Consider the following 16,670-nt stretch of genomic DNA (forward strand, 5'->3'; position numbering starts at 1 on the left):
TCTGTGTTTCGCGCCAGCGTGTGGCGCTGTTACGCTGGGCGTTGACGTCAACACACGAGCCGGAAGAAGATCGAGGCGCCAAATTTGCCCTCACCGGCAAAAAGAAGGAAAGAAACGGAATGAGTAATGAATTTTAAAGGAAAAGGTGAGAATTAGTTTTTTACTACCGATGGCTTTCGCAGGCTCCGACAGACAGACACCAAACACTGCAGTAAAACGTTTAACGTCAATGTTACATCTTATAGACGATCAGTTTTATATCACAGTCGAGCTTATGGTACATACGTTAGCTGCCTTTGTTGTTGTTTACATCGCTCTTTTAGGTTAACCTTTTGCTTAAAATTGATTTGTATCTTTATTTAATTTTTTTGCCTAGTAACCGGGGAGTCAAACAGCAGCAACAGGTAACGTCACACACACACAGCGAAACAAACAAACAAACACATACACACCAAAACAAACAAACACCCCGCTATCTTGAAAAAAGCTTAAAAGAGACACAGTTCTAAGCTTTTGGCATGTTTACACTTTTTTTGGCCTGTTAATGTATTTTTGGTTTCGTATGACAGGAGCTTTCTAGGTTCGTCATGAGGATCAATAAACTTCACTTTATTTGACAATGTTTGGTTTTTGTTACATTAAACTTATACAAATGCAAAAATAATCTAAATCACGGCTAGTAAGGCAGAATATTCATTATCTTGAATTGAATGTGTGTGGCGACATGTTTACACACATAATTTTGCCAACAAAGCAGCCAATAAGAGTTCAGAAGAGAGGCGAACTTCTTCAATGCCTTTAAACCATCGTACACTTCAAACACAACATACACAATATTTAATACATTTCATATCGGCTGTTTAATCTCATTTGTCTGAAGCAGAACCGATTTCCTCCTTTAACATTCATTCTCCGTCCTCAGTGATGGAGATGCCATCAAGGTGTTTGTTCGGGTTCGACCGTTGACTCAAGGCACGGGGTTAACAACAGATGGCGATCACAGCTTGTGTCTGACAGTGACCTCTCCTCAAACTGTCAGACTGCACAGCAAACCTGAGCCAAGAAACTTCACCTACGACCATGTAGCTGATATGAACACCAGCCAGGTCGGAATATCTCTGCATTTGTCTTTTTTGGGGGAAGATCACTTGTGAAAGGATCTCATTGCTGTTCTGTGTTTTTTCAGGAGGAGGTTTTCTCCAGCGTGGCTAAAAACATCGTGCAGTCCTGCATGAACGGATACAATGGCACCATTTTTGCCTAGTGAGTTCCCAAGTCTCTTCCCTCAGTATTTGTAAAGCTGGACCACAATTCGATTCATGATTCATGCTTGTGTTTTTTTCAGTGGACAGACGGGTTCAGGAAAGACCTTCACCATGCTGGGTGAGTGCTTTGATTTTTAGCACTCAAGCAAACGTATCACTGCCTTTTGTGATCTTGCATTTAAGATAATCCGGTAACCCATTAGGTTTCAGAAAACCGTTGTTTTATTGTCTCTGTATGTGGATTTTAATGTCATTTCGTTGGACCTATTTATGTTTACCTATCGTGTTTTTTTAATCCAGTCATCTGCTGTAAAGGCATTCAGATTTGAAGTGTTTATTATGAATGAAGAATGTTGTCCTGCTGTGCTGTGAGAAGATGAATCTCCATGTACGTGCTAAATGTTTGTGTTTGTTTGTGCAGGTCCATCAGAGGTGGATAACTTCTCGGATGAGCTGCGGGGTGTGATTCCTCGTAGTTTCGAGTATCTTTTCTTCCTCATCAACAGAGAAGTGCAGAGCGTGAGATGAACTCCATAATATGATCAATTCATATGACGCATTCAATGCAATATCATACTGAAATAAATTCAAATACAAAAATTGTATGATTGTGTGTGTGTGGGGTCCCTACAATGAAAGTACAAGTCTAACACACTTACACTGTGAGGACCGATGGCCGGTCCCCACATTTCAAATGGGTTATTAAACATACTAAACAATGTTTATTTTTCTGTGATGGTTAAGCGAAGGCAATGGAATAAACAGTTTGTCCAGTATAAAAGTCATTACGCCCATGGAAAGACCCCACATTGAATAGAAAACTGTGTGTGTGGATTGAAATTGAAGAACAAAACTACCGCATCTGACAGGGCTTTGGTATGTTTTCGGTTTATTTTGCAGTCTGGTGGAATGAAAAGTTTCCTGTGCAAGTGTTCATTCATAGAGATCTATAATGAACAGATATATGACCTGTTGGACAGCGTGTCCACCAGCCTGTTTCTGCGAGAGGACATCAAACGGGGTGTGTTTGTAGAAGGAGCCGTGGAGAAATACGCAGCATCTGCGGCTGAGGCTTATCAGGTATGCTCTTGTAGCTCAACTGGCATTGCATTGTTGCACAAAGGTGGGTTTGACATAGATACATCTAGTGTAAAATCACTTTCCACTAAAATGAAAACTCTGGAACTGTTAGATGTAGCCTAATTTTAAGTCTGTCTCTGTGTATGTTCTGTTGTTTGAACTCAAAGTAATAGCTATAGCTTTGTGTATCTCTCTGTAGGTGTTGTCTATGGGGTGGAGGAACCGACGAGTGGCGTCCACATCAATGAACCGAGAATCATCTCGCTCGCATGCCGTGTTCACCATGACGCTTGAATCAAAGGAGAATAAACAGGAAGTGGTCAACATCCGCACTTCTCAGCTCAACCTGGTCGATCTCGCTGGGTCAGAGAGACAGCGAGACACACATGCAGAGGGTTCACGACTTAAGGTGCTCACCTCTCAAAATATCTTAAAAGGATAGTAATAATTCTGTCATCATTTACTCACCCTCCTGTAATTTCATACCTGTATAAATTATTTGGAAGAATGTTCAACATTGAGACAGCGTTCACAATCATAGTAGAAAAAATTAAATGGTAGTTAAATGGTATATGTGTGCTTGTCTGTGTTCACTTTGTTGATTTTACTTTTAAAAGATGGGGTACAACATGCAGTTCCTGCCAGTCTCATATTCATCTTGAGTACCTATACAGTAGTATTGCATACTTCGTATCTTCGAAAGAGTATTTAGTTTGATCAAAACCGCTGTTTTCTTATTTCCGGAAAAACATGAGCTGCAGGAGGCAGGCAGAGGGGACGGAACTTCAGCACGAGCACACATTACATCAACGCATCATCCCATCCCATGTCTCTTTAAAGCTGTACAATTACTCTAAATAAAAGTGATATTTGTGCAATTACTAAATTGACGGTTTATTGTTTAGCTGTTGATACTCAGAGTCCTAAACATTTGAGAACCGCTGCTCCAAAGACATGTTTGTTGTTTTATAGTTACCTGTAACCTTTGACTCCTGTATGTTTAGGAGGCGAGCAGCATAAACCGGTCACTAATGTGTTTGGGTCAGGTGATCATGGCCCTGGTGGATGTGTCCAACGGAAAGAACCGTCATATCTGCTACAGAGACTCCAAACTGACCTTCCTGCTCAGGGTGCGAATGCTTTAAGAACATTTCTCTGAATGTTGAGATAGATGAGTAAGTTATGTCTGACTGGTGTCCATGTGATCAGGACTCCCTGGGTGGAAATGCTAAGACTTACATCATTGCTAACGTTCATCCTGGCTCCAGATGCTTTGGAGAGACACTGTCCACTCTGCAGTTCGCACAGAGAGCCAAACTCATCAAAAATAAGGTACAGTAGCAAATTTATTGTGCCTGTAGTGAGGAGTGTAAAGACCTTCTGCATTTGAGGCAGGCCTGGAAGATTATAAGCATTGTTAAACCGTGGGGTGTGATAAAACACACATCTTTGTCTTTTTGTAGGCTATGGTTAATGAAGACACTCATGGTAACGTCAGACAACTGCAGGCAGAAGTCCGAAAACTAAAGGAACAGCTCGCAAATGCTCTTTCACAAACGCATATCACAGAGATCACGCCAGAAGACCAACAAACAGGTCCACGCTCGGCTCACTTACTCATTCATGTGTCCAGACAGACATGATCATAAAAACCAGTTATTCTTGATCTTTATGTTGCAGGCCAGTCTAATCATGAGGTTTCCTATAAGGGGCAGTTCATTCAGGCCATGAACTTCTGGAAGAAAGGACAAGTGGAGAAAAAAGTGACTATTTTGGAAATGTTCCACTTTTGCAATGTGACCGAAAACAAGGTTTAATGTCGATGTCTTGACTACAGGCGCTTCAGGAGAAGGTTTCTCAGCTGCAGACTGCCTGGGCTCAGAAGGAGAAGTTCATTCAGTCCAACCGTATGATCATGAAGTTCAGAGACGATCACATTGCTCAGCTGAAGAAAGAGCTGCAGAGCGGCCAGAGATCAGAACCTGAGGAGCAGATCCGTCAGCTGCAGGAGGAGATACGACTGCTGCGAGATCAGGTAAACGCACGCTTGCATTCTGAGCGTCAACGGATCACCCTAAATGCATGTTGCTGCAATGTAATTGGGTGATTATATATTCATGAATAAAATGTTGTCTGTCAAATTTGTTATTTAGGTGCAGAACAACCCGAGGATTATGCGCTATGCAGCAGAAAACTGCGGCCTGCGGGAGGAGATCAGAGCTCTGCGGTCTCTGGATTCAGTCAGATCTGCTGGCGAGATTGAAGTTCAGTCTTTGACCGCTCTGGAGAAAACCTTCCTACAACTGCTGGAGGCTCAGAGAACCGAGGACATCACTGAAGGTGAGGAGGACTACATCTCAAACTTATATCTATTTTTTGCAATATGATTTAAATGTTGAATGTGTTTTTTGTCGAGCTTCTAACACTTGACTTGCGTCATCATATATGTTTTAATGTGTAATTGTAGCTTTTTTAACTGGTATTGGTTGACTACTTGACTACAACAAGTTATTGATCTGTAACTACATCATATGTGAATTATCTTTCTCGGGTCGCATTATTTTGTTGTGTAGCTCCTCCTACCTACTCTACACCTGTCACCATGGAAACACTGTCATCAATTTCTGTGGAGAGGATGAAGGTTCAGCTGCTGCAGAAACAGTCTGAGCTCACTGCAACAGTTCAGGCCTTTGAAGAGTTTAAAGAGGTCAACAAGTACGTTACCATCGCGAGACTTCTCACACATAACACCGTGTAACAAATTGTTGTTTCGCCAAACCTTTTTATAATTCTTGTACAATTCTGTGGTGCTTTTTATTATGATAATATTTATTTTCAAGTAGCATCAATGTTTTAGTGTATATTTAGCTTAAGTAAGTTTTGAGCCTATATCATTCATTACAACATATCCGTATATTGCAAAGAACTGTACAAATATTTTCGCATATTGAAGTGATTTTCCAGAAATTCTAGAAATGTCTGTAGCACGTGGAAGGTGGGATGAAGCGATGATGGGTGACTTTGATGATGGGAGTTTGGTTCGTGAGGACAGTATAAGTCATAAAAGACAAAAACGATTAAATGTACACTTCTGAAGTTTCTGAAGACTCCTTTTTAGTAACTGTTATGTTACATAATGTTTTGAGCTCAGTGTTATGTCAATAGCTTGTCATCTCTGCGTACGAGTCATAATACCGAAATGTATAAGAGTTTGAAAATGTTTTTAAATGATGGTAAAAACATTTATTATTATTCCGCATGTTAAACTTCATAAAGAAACAATACAAATTTAAGCGAAACACATTTGTTACATTGTGTATCTGTAAGACACATCAAATATTCAGTGACTAGATGTATCACCTGTATGTGTTATGGTCCTCAGAAAACAGCTGGCCGCATTGGAATCTGAGCAACGGTATCTTGAGAAATCCAACAAACATCTGGAGAACATTCTGGAGGCCACTAAAGCCTACAGCAAACAGGAAGTGTCTCAACTCAACAAGATTCACGCTGAGACCATTAAGGTAGAGTGTTAACACACAGTTTAACGCAGTAATACATGTTAATGAGGTTCATGTTTTTAATGGGTCAATCATTATTGATTTGGCATCTGAATTGAAAGTGAATCATGACTTTGATATTTTTGTATGGACTATCACTCAGTATAATTAAATGGGTGTAGAAGCATTTGAAAGTTAGGGTTAGTGAGGTGGGTAAATAACAGTGTTTTATTTTGGGTTCAACTTTTCAGAATTGTGATGGATTAAAATGCCTTGCATATGCGACACATTTTTTGCTCCTCAGATCTTAACTACACCCACTAAAGGCTATAACCTGAGGAACCGGCTCGTGCCGCTCTCCAGCCCGGACCATCTGAATGGACAGGTGGGAGAAGTTGATGACATCCAGAATGAACAGCCGCCTCCTGAGATGAACGAGCTGGCCTGTGAAGCGCTCACTGAAGAGCTCAAGCTAATGCAGGTACAGCTCATTTTTGACCATTTATCTGTTTTAAACGTCTGGTTCACAAAGTTTAAAATAGTATCAAAATTTAAAATCAACGTTGACACTTTCTTAACAAATGGTGTCATTTTGCGTTACTCTTTGGGGAGTTTTAATCCCAAGAAAGTTCATCGGTTTTAATATTTTTGCATGTATTTGTTTGGCTCTAGGAACAGGCTCTTCGTGTTCAGGGTCAGTTAGATGACGAGGAGGCCAAGAACAGGAAACTGCTTCAGCAAATCAGCAAGCTGGAAGAACAGCTGACCACAGCAACCGAGCAGACCAGTCGCACCGAGGAGGTGAACGATTATGTGACGCGTTTAGTTTTTTCCCTGGCTGTTGTCCTGCATGCGGTGGTTTGATATCCTCTCTGTCCACAGATGTTTAGCGTTGAGCGGTGTTCCCTCCTGGAGGAACAGGAACTTCTTAAGGAACGAAGCAGGATGCTGGAGCAGCAACTGGAGGAGAAGAAAACAGAGATGGACGGTGAGCCTTCTGTCTGGTTCAGATCTTTGAATAGAAATGTAAGACGCTATAACATCTTTCTGTGATGGCAGTGGTGCTCGTGGAGGTGCGAGATCTGCGTGTGGTGCTGCAGTCCTCTGATAAGCAACTGGAGGACACCCGGACAGAGCTGCAGAGGGAGAAAGCAGAACACGAGAGCGAGAACACACAGCTGTCAAAGAGTCTGATCAGCACACAGCTGGAGCTGGACAATGTCAGGTACAGACTCACTCGCACATCACTACAGGCGTTTTGACACTTTTTGAAGAAGTGTATTTCCAGTTGTAGACAGACTCTTAAATTGATGCTTCACCCAAAAATGAAAAATCTGTCATTAGTTACTCACCTTAGAGTTGTTTCTTTGTTCTGACAAACACCGAGAAAGATATTTGGGAGAATGCTCATAACTAGACAGATTTTGCCCCCCATTGACTTCCATAGTTGGAAAAATGACTTTATCATTGACTATTATCATTTTAAAGAATGCACTTCTGATTACCATTGTATTTTTTCCTACCATGGGAGTCAATGGGGGGCAAAATCTGTGTAGTTATACGCATTCTTCCAAATTTCTTTGTGTTCATCAGAACAAAGTCATTTATACAGATTTGGAAAAACTCTAAGGTGAGTAAATGATGATTTTTGGATGTAGTATCCCTTTAAATGTACAGGTCTGCGTGTTGTTAAAAAGGAATGAATTCAGTAGAGTTTCTAGATTGTGAAAATGCAAAACAAGACATCTCTTTATAGCTTAAAACGATAATTGATGTAACCTGTCTCTTTCAGGTTGGAGTGGGAGCAGATGTTGGAAAACCAGCGTGTCCTCCAGGACGCGTTTGACACGCTGCAGGCCGAGTTTCAGTTTGAGCTGGATCAGCACCGACAGCAGATGGAGCTCAAGATTCACGAGTGTTCGGAACACCAAACCCAGATCAATGTCAGTTCTTTTCACTTGCTTTCGTTCGTTCAGCTCCCTTTTCGTTGACCGTGCTTTATTACTGTAATGTGTTCATTGATCAGATCTCCTGAAACAGATGTATTGAAGGGTCTGATTGTGTTTACAGGAGTTGGAGCAGAGTCTGCAAGCAGAGAAAGAGCAGAACACCAGCGTTAGATCCCAGCTGACCGCACACAAGGAGAGTATGTCCAAGTGAGTGAGCCGCAAACAAACAACCGTCCCTCTTAACCCTAATGAATTCATATGGTATTTTGTGTCACAAATCATGATTTTCACAATAATTTTAACGTTTTATGTGACTACACGGGTGTACTCTACTGAGTGAATGGACCTTTTTCACGTTTCCGGGTTTCTCAGAAGCGGAAGTCGTCATAGTTTGCTAAACTTCTTTAGCGGTGAATGGGAGACTACCACAAATATATTTTTTGCATTCTCATTTACTGAAATAGCGCAAGAAAAACTAAGATAGTGTTATCACTACTTTCAACTAAATAAAAAAATATATACAGATGACGGCAGTCAAAAGAGAGAATGATGACTTCCATAGATGCCGTATAAGAAACACCCATGCATAAGCGTTAACCATTTTGTTTGTAGTTTGATGCAACGGTGATACAAAGTATAGTGTTATAAACGTACATACATAAAAATTATGTATAACAAATCTTTGGAGGATTGTCATTCAAGAAAGGCTTACAGAGTGTGTTTGCTTCAGGGAGCTTGTGCAGTCTGTAGAGGAGAACGCCTCACTCAAGAAACACATTACTGACCTGACAAACAAAAACCAACAAGAGGTGTGTATGCTGTTAAGTTCATGTATGTTGTGATCTAAAAAGGTCTGAATCACGTTAAAGGTGCTGTGCATGTTTCTTGTGTAGTGTGAGCAGATTGATGCTCTGCAACAGAGTGTGTGTTCAGCCAACATCACCATCAACGGCCTCAATCAGAAGATTGAACAGGACAAAGTAAGTTTACAGAATACCCCAACGTCTCTCGTATCTCTGCAGCTCCTGTTGAGAATGAATACATCAGGTGAATTCATGCTGTAAATGACCCATTTAGGACTGAGTGAAGCCTGATGTGGCAACTCAAATGTATATCTTTAGCGCCAAAAAAAGCAGAAACCAGAAAGAGAACTTTTCTTGAATACACACAGATTATGATAAACCCCGAAAAGTGAAATGAAATAGAGAAGGCATGGCTTGAATTTTGGTGCGGCATTGCAGCAAATCTAGCGTTAGTGTCGAGGGAAATTCCTGCACAGATTGTACTTGCATCATCTTGGATCAAAGAATAAAACAAGCTACCAAAAAGCGAAACATTCTGTCTGAATTCTAGAATAAAATTTCACAGTCATCACTTAATTGATGGCATTGTTTAAGTCAGAAACAAAGTGTTTCGACAAGTTTTATTTGTTGAATAACATTTCTATTTGTGTTATTGCCACTCAAAACATGACTTTTGCAACTAATTTACAATGAACAGGCATATACATGGTGGCACAGGGAAAAGCTAATACAAGCATCCAAGTTTTTAATGTTTTCAAAAAATGACTATTACTTTGAAATAGCAATTTCCTTTCCTGTGTGATATACTCAAGACAGCAGCAACAAATAAAAAGTTAAATGATCATCTCATTGACTTAAATACGCATTATATTGAAAATAAACACATATAGATGTTCATCAGTTGATCTGTAAAAACAGTCCTGCTTACTGATGTATCATCTCACGTTCCATGTTTTATCTTCAAAACCTAGAATAAATAATGAAAGGCTTCAAATAAACCAGAAAAGTCACAAACACCAGAAAAGTGACTAAAATTCAACTAAAAATGAAAGAGAATGTAGTTTAAACGGGTCTGAATGTCATTTTTATGGAGCATTTTCTGTATAGTTTTAAAAAGCAAAGCAATTGAACTGAACTAAATTTGAAACGCATAATTGAATGTATATTTGGAGCAGAGCGTGGCAAATTTAGTTGTATACAGTAAAAGAACCAGAAATACACAGATCATACATGCAATTCTGTGAATGTTAATAAATGAAAATGATTACATTAGATGAGATATATTATCAACAAGTCAAATGAGAATTTGCAATAATGTCCTTAAGCCCTAAAACTGTGTGTGTGTGTGTGTGTGTGTAGGATGTGGTGCTGGAGCTGATGCAGGAGACCAGAGATCTTCGCAGCGAAGTCGCTCATAAAGATCAGACTGTGTGTTCACTACGTGGGGAGATCGCTGACATCAGTGTGAGTTTCTGCTCTTGCGCACACACAACACACCCATGATGCTTTGCAGAGGCTGTGTTGATAATGTGAGTCGTGTACCTGCAGGTGAAGTACAGCACCCTGTGCTCTGAGAAAGAGCAGATGAAGGAGAAGATCTTACACATGGAGAACGAACTACAGGAGCTGCGCGAAGCTTCAGACAGACGCCTCGCCTCTGACCGCGTGGAGGTGTGTGTTTCTGGGGTGGGTTGTTCCTTTTTCTCAGGCTTTTTAAGAGCCCAGATTAAATGTCCGTGTGTGGGTTTTACAGCTGGAGCTGATACAGGAGGATTTGGGATACGCTACAGATGAGGTGGAGAGACTCAGTAAAGTGGTGAAGGAACAGGAAGCTGTACTGGAAAATTCAAAGACCCTCAACGTCGAAAGAGAAAAGACTGTCGACACGCTGAAGGAACAGGTCCTGCTTTACCCCTTCACTTTAGTCAAGTCAAGTCAGCTTTATTTATATAGCGCTTTTTACAATTTTCATTGTTACAAAGCAGCTGTACAAGAAAAAATGACTATAAGTAAAACATAAAAGGTTATGGAATTCAAAACACAGGTCCAATATCAGACACACAATAAATTCCTATATGCAGTGTTAAATAAATAAGACTATCAAATTCTAGCAGCCCCCCCGGCCAGGCAAAACAGTGCAAAACAGTATGCAAACGGTGGCGAGGAACCCAAAACTCCATTGGAGGAGAAAAAAAACCTCGGAGGGAAACCAGGCCTAACCAGGGGATTCCAGTTCCCCTCTGGCAAAAACTGCAGCCTCTGCACAAGCTCAACAGTGCTTGCACAACAAGGCGAAAATAAAAAAATTTGATTTAAAATTATCATTAATAATCTAATAGTGGCTGAAGTTTTGTAGGGACGTCACTTCCTTCGTCCAGCATTTGTCAGGTCTAGGAATGGATTGCGCCCTGCCCGCTCCGCTCTTGTAACCTTGGAACAATGAGACAAGACTGGCTGAGAGTAGAGTACTGTTCTGCACTCTTTGATGCAACAAATGCATCAGTTGTTATTGGAAGTGTCCCTGGTTCCGGTTGATCTAACTAGTGCAGCCTAGATCTTTGAAATATATATATTATGATAGTTTAGTGTATGCAAGATTAAAAAGATGCGTCTTTAGTCTAGATTTAAACTGACAGAGTGTGTCCGCCTCCCGGACAGTGCAGGGAAGACTGTTCCAAAGTTTAGGCGCTAGATAGGAAAAGGATCTGCCGCCTGCACTTGATTTTGAAATTCTAGGTATTACCAACTGACTTTACATTACAGATGGAAGAGTTATATTTCTGAAATATGTTTCAAATTCATGGTGCACACTTAGTTATATAGTTGACTAAAATACCATATTTCTATAGTCAACTGTAGCTACAATATTTTACTAAAAGTGTCAAATAAAGAATATCGGCTTAAATTATCTTGAAAAAAAACTTAAACTTTCATTGAGCTCAGGTTGAGGCACTAAAATTAAACAAAAATAAATGAAAACTTTAAAACCAAAAATGAAGCTAAACTTGGTTTAATGTAAAGTCAAATTATTTTATAAAACTAAAAACAAGACTATATAATAACTCTGGTACATTATGCCGCCTGTTATAAACAGATTTTCATGTGCATTCATGTTTTTACAGGTAAAACAGCTGAATGAACAGATTCACTTGTTGAAAATAAGAGAATCTGTCAATCAACCTTCAAATGTCTCCTCCACCCCCAAAGGAAAAATACAGGTGTGTATGCGAGTGTTTGATAGCACTTGATAGTTCTAGTTAAGTAATAGCTTGTTTCACAGTTTGATGTCTGTGCTTGTGTTTCAGACGCCCCACACACCATGTGGCTTCAGCTCGAGTCTGTCTCAGGTGATGGAGTGTCAGGAGAGAGAGCTGGAGAGCCGGCGTTCCTCAATGATCACAATGGAAATTCTGCTAGAGGAACTCAATGCTGAACGCACAGCCAAGAACCAAGAGATTGACAGATTGAAGGTAATGCTCACCCACCAAACATCCTGGTCACACTTCCTCACACGGCAGATAAACAAGTATGGATGAATCTCACAAAACATAGGTCCTATTGATATATTAATCAAATCAAATGTCATAAAATATATTTTAAAATATAAGCGTTAAGAAGAATAAATCCACACCAAAAATATTGCAAAGTGTGTAGACTTAGGATGTCACATTAAAAAACAATCTGTAGTTCAGTAATGCCGTTGAAATTTGACTGTTCTCTATAACTATAATATTTGAATAACCCAGCCAAACACTGATATTTTTCTTAACTAATTAAATAAATAATACTGTAATGTTTCTTGCGTGTGTAGACCCAGCTAAATGAAAAGGAGATCATTCGAATGGAAATTCAGACACTTTTGGACAAGTTTTACACCGTCAAGAATCAGGTTCAGAAAAACAGCCATTCACACGAGTAAGAACTTCATTCACTCATTCATTTACACCTTAACTCACCCGTTCTGTTCACACTGTGATCTCTCTTTTCCTTCTTTCTTCAAGAGACCTGCAGGAGGCCATACACCTCTCTGTACTGCGAGAACTACAGGAAGAGCGCAAAAACAAAGTATGCCAATAAAACATCACAAATTTACTCAAAAAACGCCAGTCTCTAAAGTTGAATCTGTCTCTTTCTCAGAGCTCCTTGATGATGCAGTTAACTGATACTCAAACAGAGTAAGTACATTTCTGCATCACCACATTTAAATTGTTTTCTTTTGCTGGGCAAGTAAAGCCACTCCAACATTTGGCATTTGTTTGAAGCATTTGGTTTCTTGTCCTTTGGGTACCTAACCTAACCCTTTCAGGCTTGAATTATGATGACATCAGTCGCGCTTTGTTTTCTCTGTGTTTCTTTTTTAGGGCATTCAAAAACAAGATTTAAAAAAAGAGGTGACCGTGTATAGGATGAACAACTAGTGTCCCCTATAGTGGTTAATGTGGAATTGATATTAAGGTCACTGAAACTATATTTTTGTTTGTGTGTTTCAGGCTGCAGCGTAATGAAGTGACTCTCGTCCAGTCTCAGACGTGTGTGCAGGAACTGACCACTGAACTCAGGAATCGCTGCTTGGAGCTTAGAGATCTGCGACAGAAAGAGCTTCAACATGAAAATTTGCAGCAGGTCAGAGATCAAGTGAATTGCTCATGTCATTCCAAACCCACATTCGACAGGAGTTTCATGTGATTGATTTTTGCCTTTGAAGTATTTGAGGACGTTGAGCAAGATTAAAGTAATAGTGTAGTTAAAGTACACCACGATCATCAAGATGACAAATAAACACGTACCCCTATCTTTCCACTGTTTAACACGCACACAAACACGCAACTGTTGTCGTCGAGTACAGTTACTGTTAGCTCATTGACAAATAGGTAATATGATCTATTCTATCTAAGTCACTCTGTTTCAAAGCATCTGTTAAATAAATAAATAAATAAATAAATGTAAAAAATCTGTTTTGAGTACCATGATATACATTATGAATGCATGCGAGCTTTACAATAACATTTGTGTGCCAACCAGTGACATTCAATGTCATTAGAGTCAAACATTGTACAATGCTTGAACAGTACATACCATTTTAAAGCATAAAAAAAACATTTTTGAGTTCTGTGGGAAAACAGGTTTGAAAAATTAATCTTGATTTCTGTTCCTTCTCTTTTCGCTTCATTATGTCATGCAGGAAGTTGAGGTTTTAAGGAAACAGGTGGATCATCTGGCTGAAGAGAATGGGAAACTGTTGGGTCATCAAAACCCCAAGCAGAAAATTGAGTATCTGGTCAAACTGAAGAAGGAAATCACCAAACTGCAGGAGGTCCGAGAGACAAATAAACAGACATAAAACTGCTGAAACGCTATTAAACTCAACCCAACTTACTAAACTTGTGTGTGTGATTTTAGGAGAACAGCAAACTCAGACAGTGTCTTCATATGGAAGAGAGTCCTACAGCAGGCCATGTTAATCCTTGACATGCTGGATGAAAACCATGTTAACATAGACCTAAACTTGATCTTGTTTTTTAATGACTACATTTGTTTTAAGGCTCTTCCTGGGCTGTTTTTGGATTCCTCTGATGTCTGTTAATGTTTTCATCTTATTCACCTTTTGTTTATTTGTCATTTTTTCATAAATCTGAACGGTAGCTATTTGTACACAACAAATGACTTGTAATTATTTTCTATGAAATTTCTATTAAAGCAACCTCTCCGTAAACATTTCCTACATAAACTTAATACTAAAACTAGAAATGCATTGTGAACTGTATGTGTGTAGAAGTGTCTAGAAAGACCTTTGCAAAAAGACTAATGCTATCCTTAGATTTCTTGGGGGGCAGTAAGAGCCTGGTGTGACCTATGTGACACCTAAAGTTAACCTTAGACCTGTGTGTATAAGTCATGGCTAAAAACATTGGCACCCTTGGTAGGAGCCAAAAAGCAGTGAAAATAAATCTGCGTTTAGGGATACTGTAGAAACATGGTGAATTCCATGCAAGGGGTGTATGTTGATAAAAAGAACCCATTCGAAGTAATAAAACATAACGTATATGTAAGCCCTTTATACACATCTGACGATGAAGTTGTGTATTATGGCATTTGGGTCAATAGATCCTCCAAAAATATACACTGGACCTTTAATAGACATATAAACGTTCATAGATTTTTAGAGAACAGAAGCTTAATCTTTTGCTTTAAGGTCATGAATGCACGATATGTGCACAACTAATCCGAGTGTATGATGACTCCCATAAAAGTAAAAGGTTGAATGCAAAATGTAAACTCCGCAAAATAACTTTTCCATTCATTTATTGACAGCAAATAAGACATTTGCACAAATATATTAAATAAACATCAGGTATAAAATACAGAAAAGAACACGTGTGGACTGAACTTTTTAATAAGCATTATATTAAAACACCTTTAGCTTATTCTACTTAATGTAACTTCCTCACCTTGCCGGTTGGAGAGATTTTAAAGCTGATGTTACAAATATTGATTTTATTTACAATGATAAAAGCCACGGTTCCCTCAATTTGCATGCAGAAGAGCATATTCTAAGAATGATTGATGTATAATCGTGTCAGTCGAGTGATTTATATTAGTGTCTGAATTTATTATAAATAAATTGTGCACTACAAGAGATTGAAACATTTAAAACAGCACCGAAATAAACAAGACCCACAAAATGAAACTACAATAAAATCTCCAAGATTAAATACTTAAGAACAAAGTGCGTCAACAGTTGATGCTTTTACAAGCCAATCACTTTGAAAAAAGACAAATTCATTCAGAGTCGGCTGTAGGACGTGTAGCCACCTTCATGAACCCTACAGAAGTCCTGACCAACAAGAGCCTTCTTCTTACACGGCTGACCTAGACGGGTGGTACCACTGCACAGAGGACGGCCAGAAAATGAACTGAAAACAAAGACAAGGAATGAGTCTCCATGTTATGGTGGTGACGTGTAAGAGACCATTAGAATAACACCAGGAGTGTTTGACATGATCCAGATGTGGATACCTCCCTATGATATGAGATTTTTACAAAACATACCCGTTGCTGGCAAGTGAATGGTTGGGGCTGGAGCGCCGTGACTGGCTCATGATACTTCCCAAGTTTCTTTGAGGAACATTCTCCAGCACCACCTGGTTATCAGAGAAAAATGTCGGTTTACCATTTCATTCAAAGGGTTAAATTTTCTTTATTATTTCTCCATTCTACTCACTCCTCCAATGCTGTGGCGATTCTTTAGTCGGGGGGTTGAATGATTGGGTGTGCCAAGATTGTGATGACTTAAGTTTGGTGGGCTACAAGCTAGGGGCAGGGCCAATATACAGGGATCAGCTATAGTAGAAACAAATAAATACCACATTAAACCAACCAGACGGTGATACTCTGAAAACCTTCAAATCAGAGTGTCAAAAACAGCATACTCATCATGAAGCTCTCCACCTCCAAATCACAGTCTAGATCGTTTCTACAGCAAGAGGAAGACAAAAAAAATGAGACCTGACACGTACGAGGCTGTGACAAGTCTTACCACAACCACAGACTTACTGTACGGGGGTAAAAGATGAAGCTGGATAGGGCTTGTTTGATGGGCATCCTCTGTCAGGGGTCTTCTCTGCAGGGGGTCCTATAGCCAAAGGGGTAGTGCTGCAAGTCTGGCCCTTTATTTTAGACAGAGACCACATCACTTGCAACAAAACCCAACGACCTAGAACACATAAAAGGAGCGTAAACCCTCAAACAAAAAACACACGAGATATGGTGTTTTAACACGCAGAGAGAGATGCACTACCTAGTGAAAGTGTGAACAGCAGCAAAGTGAGCGACAACAGGTCCAGAGATGACTGCTGGTTGATCTCTGCGATTGCATTGATTGGCACGGTGAAAAGCAGAGAAATGCGAGAGAACGTAGCACACTGCAGGAATGACAGCAGGACCGCAGACAACAGGAAATACCCAGCATGCATGGTGCATGTCCACAGAGCACGCAGACTTAGGCCTAAGACAAAATGAAACGCAACAAGTTATTCCAGCTACTTCACACCAGTCGAAAACAAATCATTTCCT

At 39.7% G+C, this 16,670-nt stretch overlaps 2 protein-coding genes across 2 annotated transcripts in view; one reads left to right on the top strand and one right to left on the bottom strand.

The window, feature by feature from the left end:
* On the top strand, positions 1-14,953 carry kif15 (kinesin family member 15). Its single transcript, XM_079450020.1, has 35 exons — positions 1-145; positions 377-404; positions 923-1,106; positions 1,187-1,263; positions 1,346-1,383; positions 1,687-1,784; positions 2,166-2,345; positions 2,545-2,754; positions 3,350-3,475; positions 3,555-3,677; positions 3,809-3,941; positions 4,026-4,108; positions 4,183-4,380; positions 4,499-4,685; positions 4,919-5,060; positions 5,728-5,869; positions 6,150-6,326; positions 6,518-6,646; positions 6,728-6,833; positions 6,905-7,070; positions 7,638-7,788; positions 7,916-8,001; positions 8,525-8,603; positions 8,688-8,774; positions 9,957-10,061; positions 10,146-10,268; positions 10,351-10,497; positions 11,720-11,815; positions 11,903-12,067; positions 12,409-12,512; positions 12,599-12,662; positions 12,735-12,772; positions 13,088-13,220; positions 13,780-13,911; positions 13,998-14,953. The coding sequence occupies exons 1-35, from the start codon at positions 127-129 to the stop codon at positions 14,064-14,066; spliced, it is 4,125 nt and encodes a 1,374-aa protein (XP_079306146.1). The 5' UTR covers positions 1-126; the 3' UTR covers positions 14,067-14,953.
* The window catches only part of bmb (brambleberry), a 6,469-nt gene continuing 4,514 nt past the window's right edge, over positions 14,716-16,670 (bottom strand). The window contains exons 8-13 of the mRNA XM_079450021.1: positions 16,396-16,602; positions 16,152-16,311; positions 16,028-16,071; positions 15,820-15,938; positions 15,648-15,739; positions 14,716-15,511 (exon numbers count right to left, since the gene is read on the bottom strand). Coding sequence (XP_079306147.1) covers positions 15,382-15,511; positions 15,648-15,739; positions 15,820-15,938; positions 16,028-16,071; positions 16,152-16,311; positions 16,396-16,602 — 752 coding nt within the window. The 3' untranslated portion in view covers positions 14,716-15,381. The remainder of the gene's footprint in view (positions 15,512-15,647; positions 15,740-15,819; positions 15,939-16,027; positions 16,072-16,151; positions 16,312-16,395; positions 16,603-16,670) is intronic.

The sequence above is a fragment of the Barbatula barbatula genome, assembly GCF_947034865.1.
Source record: "Barbatula barbatula genome assembly, chromosome: 25".
Taxonomy (NCBI): Eukaryota; Metazoa; Chordata; class Actinopteri; order Cypriniformes; family Nemacheilidae; genus Barbatula; species Barbatula barbatula.

Coding starts and splice junctions, on each gene's coding strand:
- kif15 (XM_079450020.1), top strand. Junction 10,269..10,350: donor TCGCCTCTGACCGCGTGGAG/GTGTGTGTTTCT, acceptor TGGGTTTTACAG/CTGGAGCTGATACAGGAGGA. Junction 12,663..12,734: donor AGGAAGAGCGCAAAAACAAA/GTATGCCAATAA, acceptor TCTCTTTCTCAG/AGCTCCTTGATGATGCAGTT.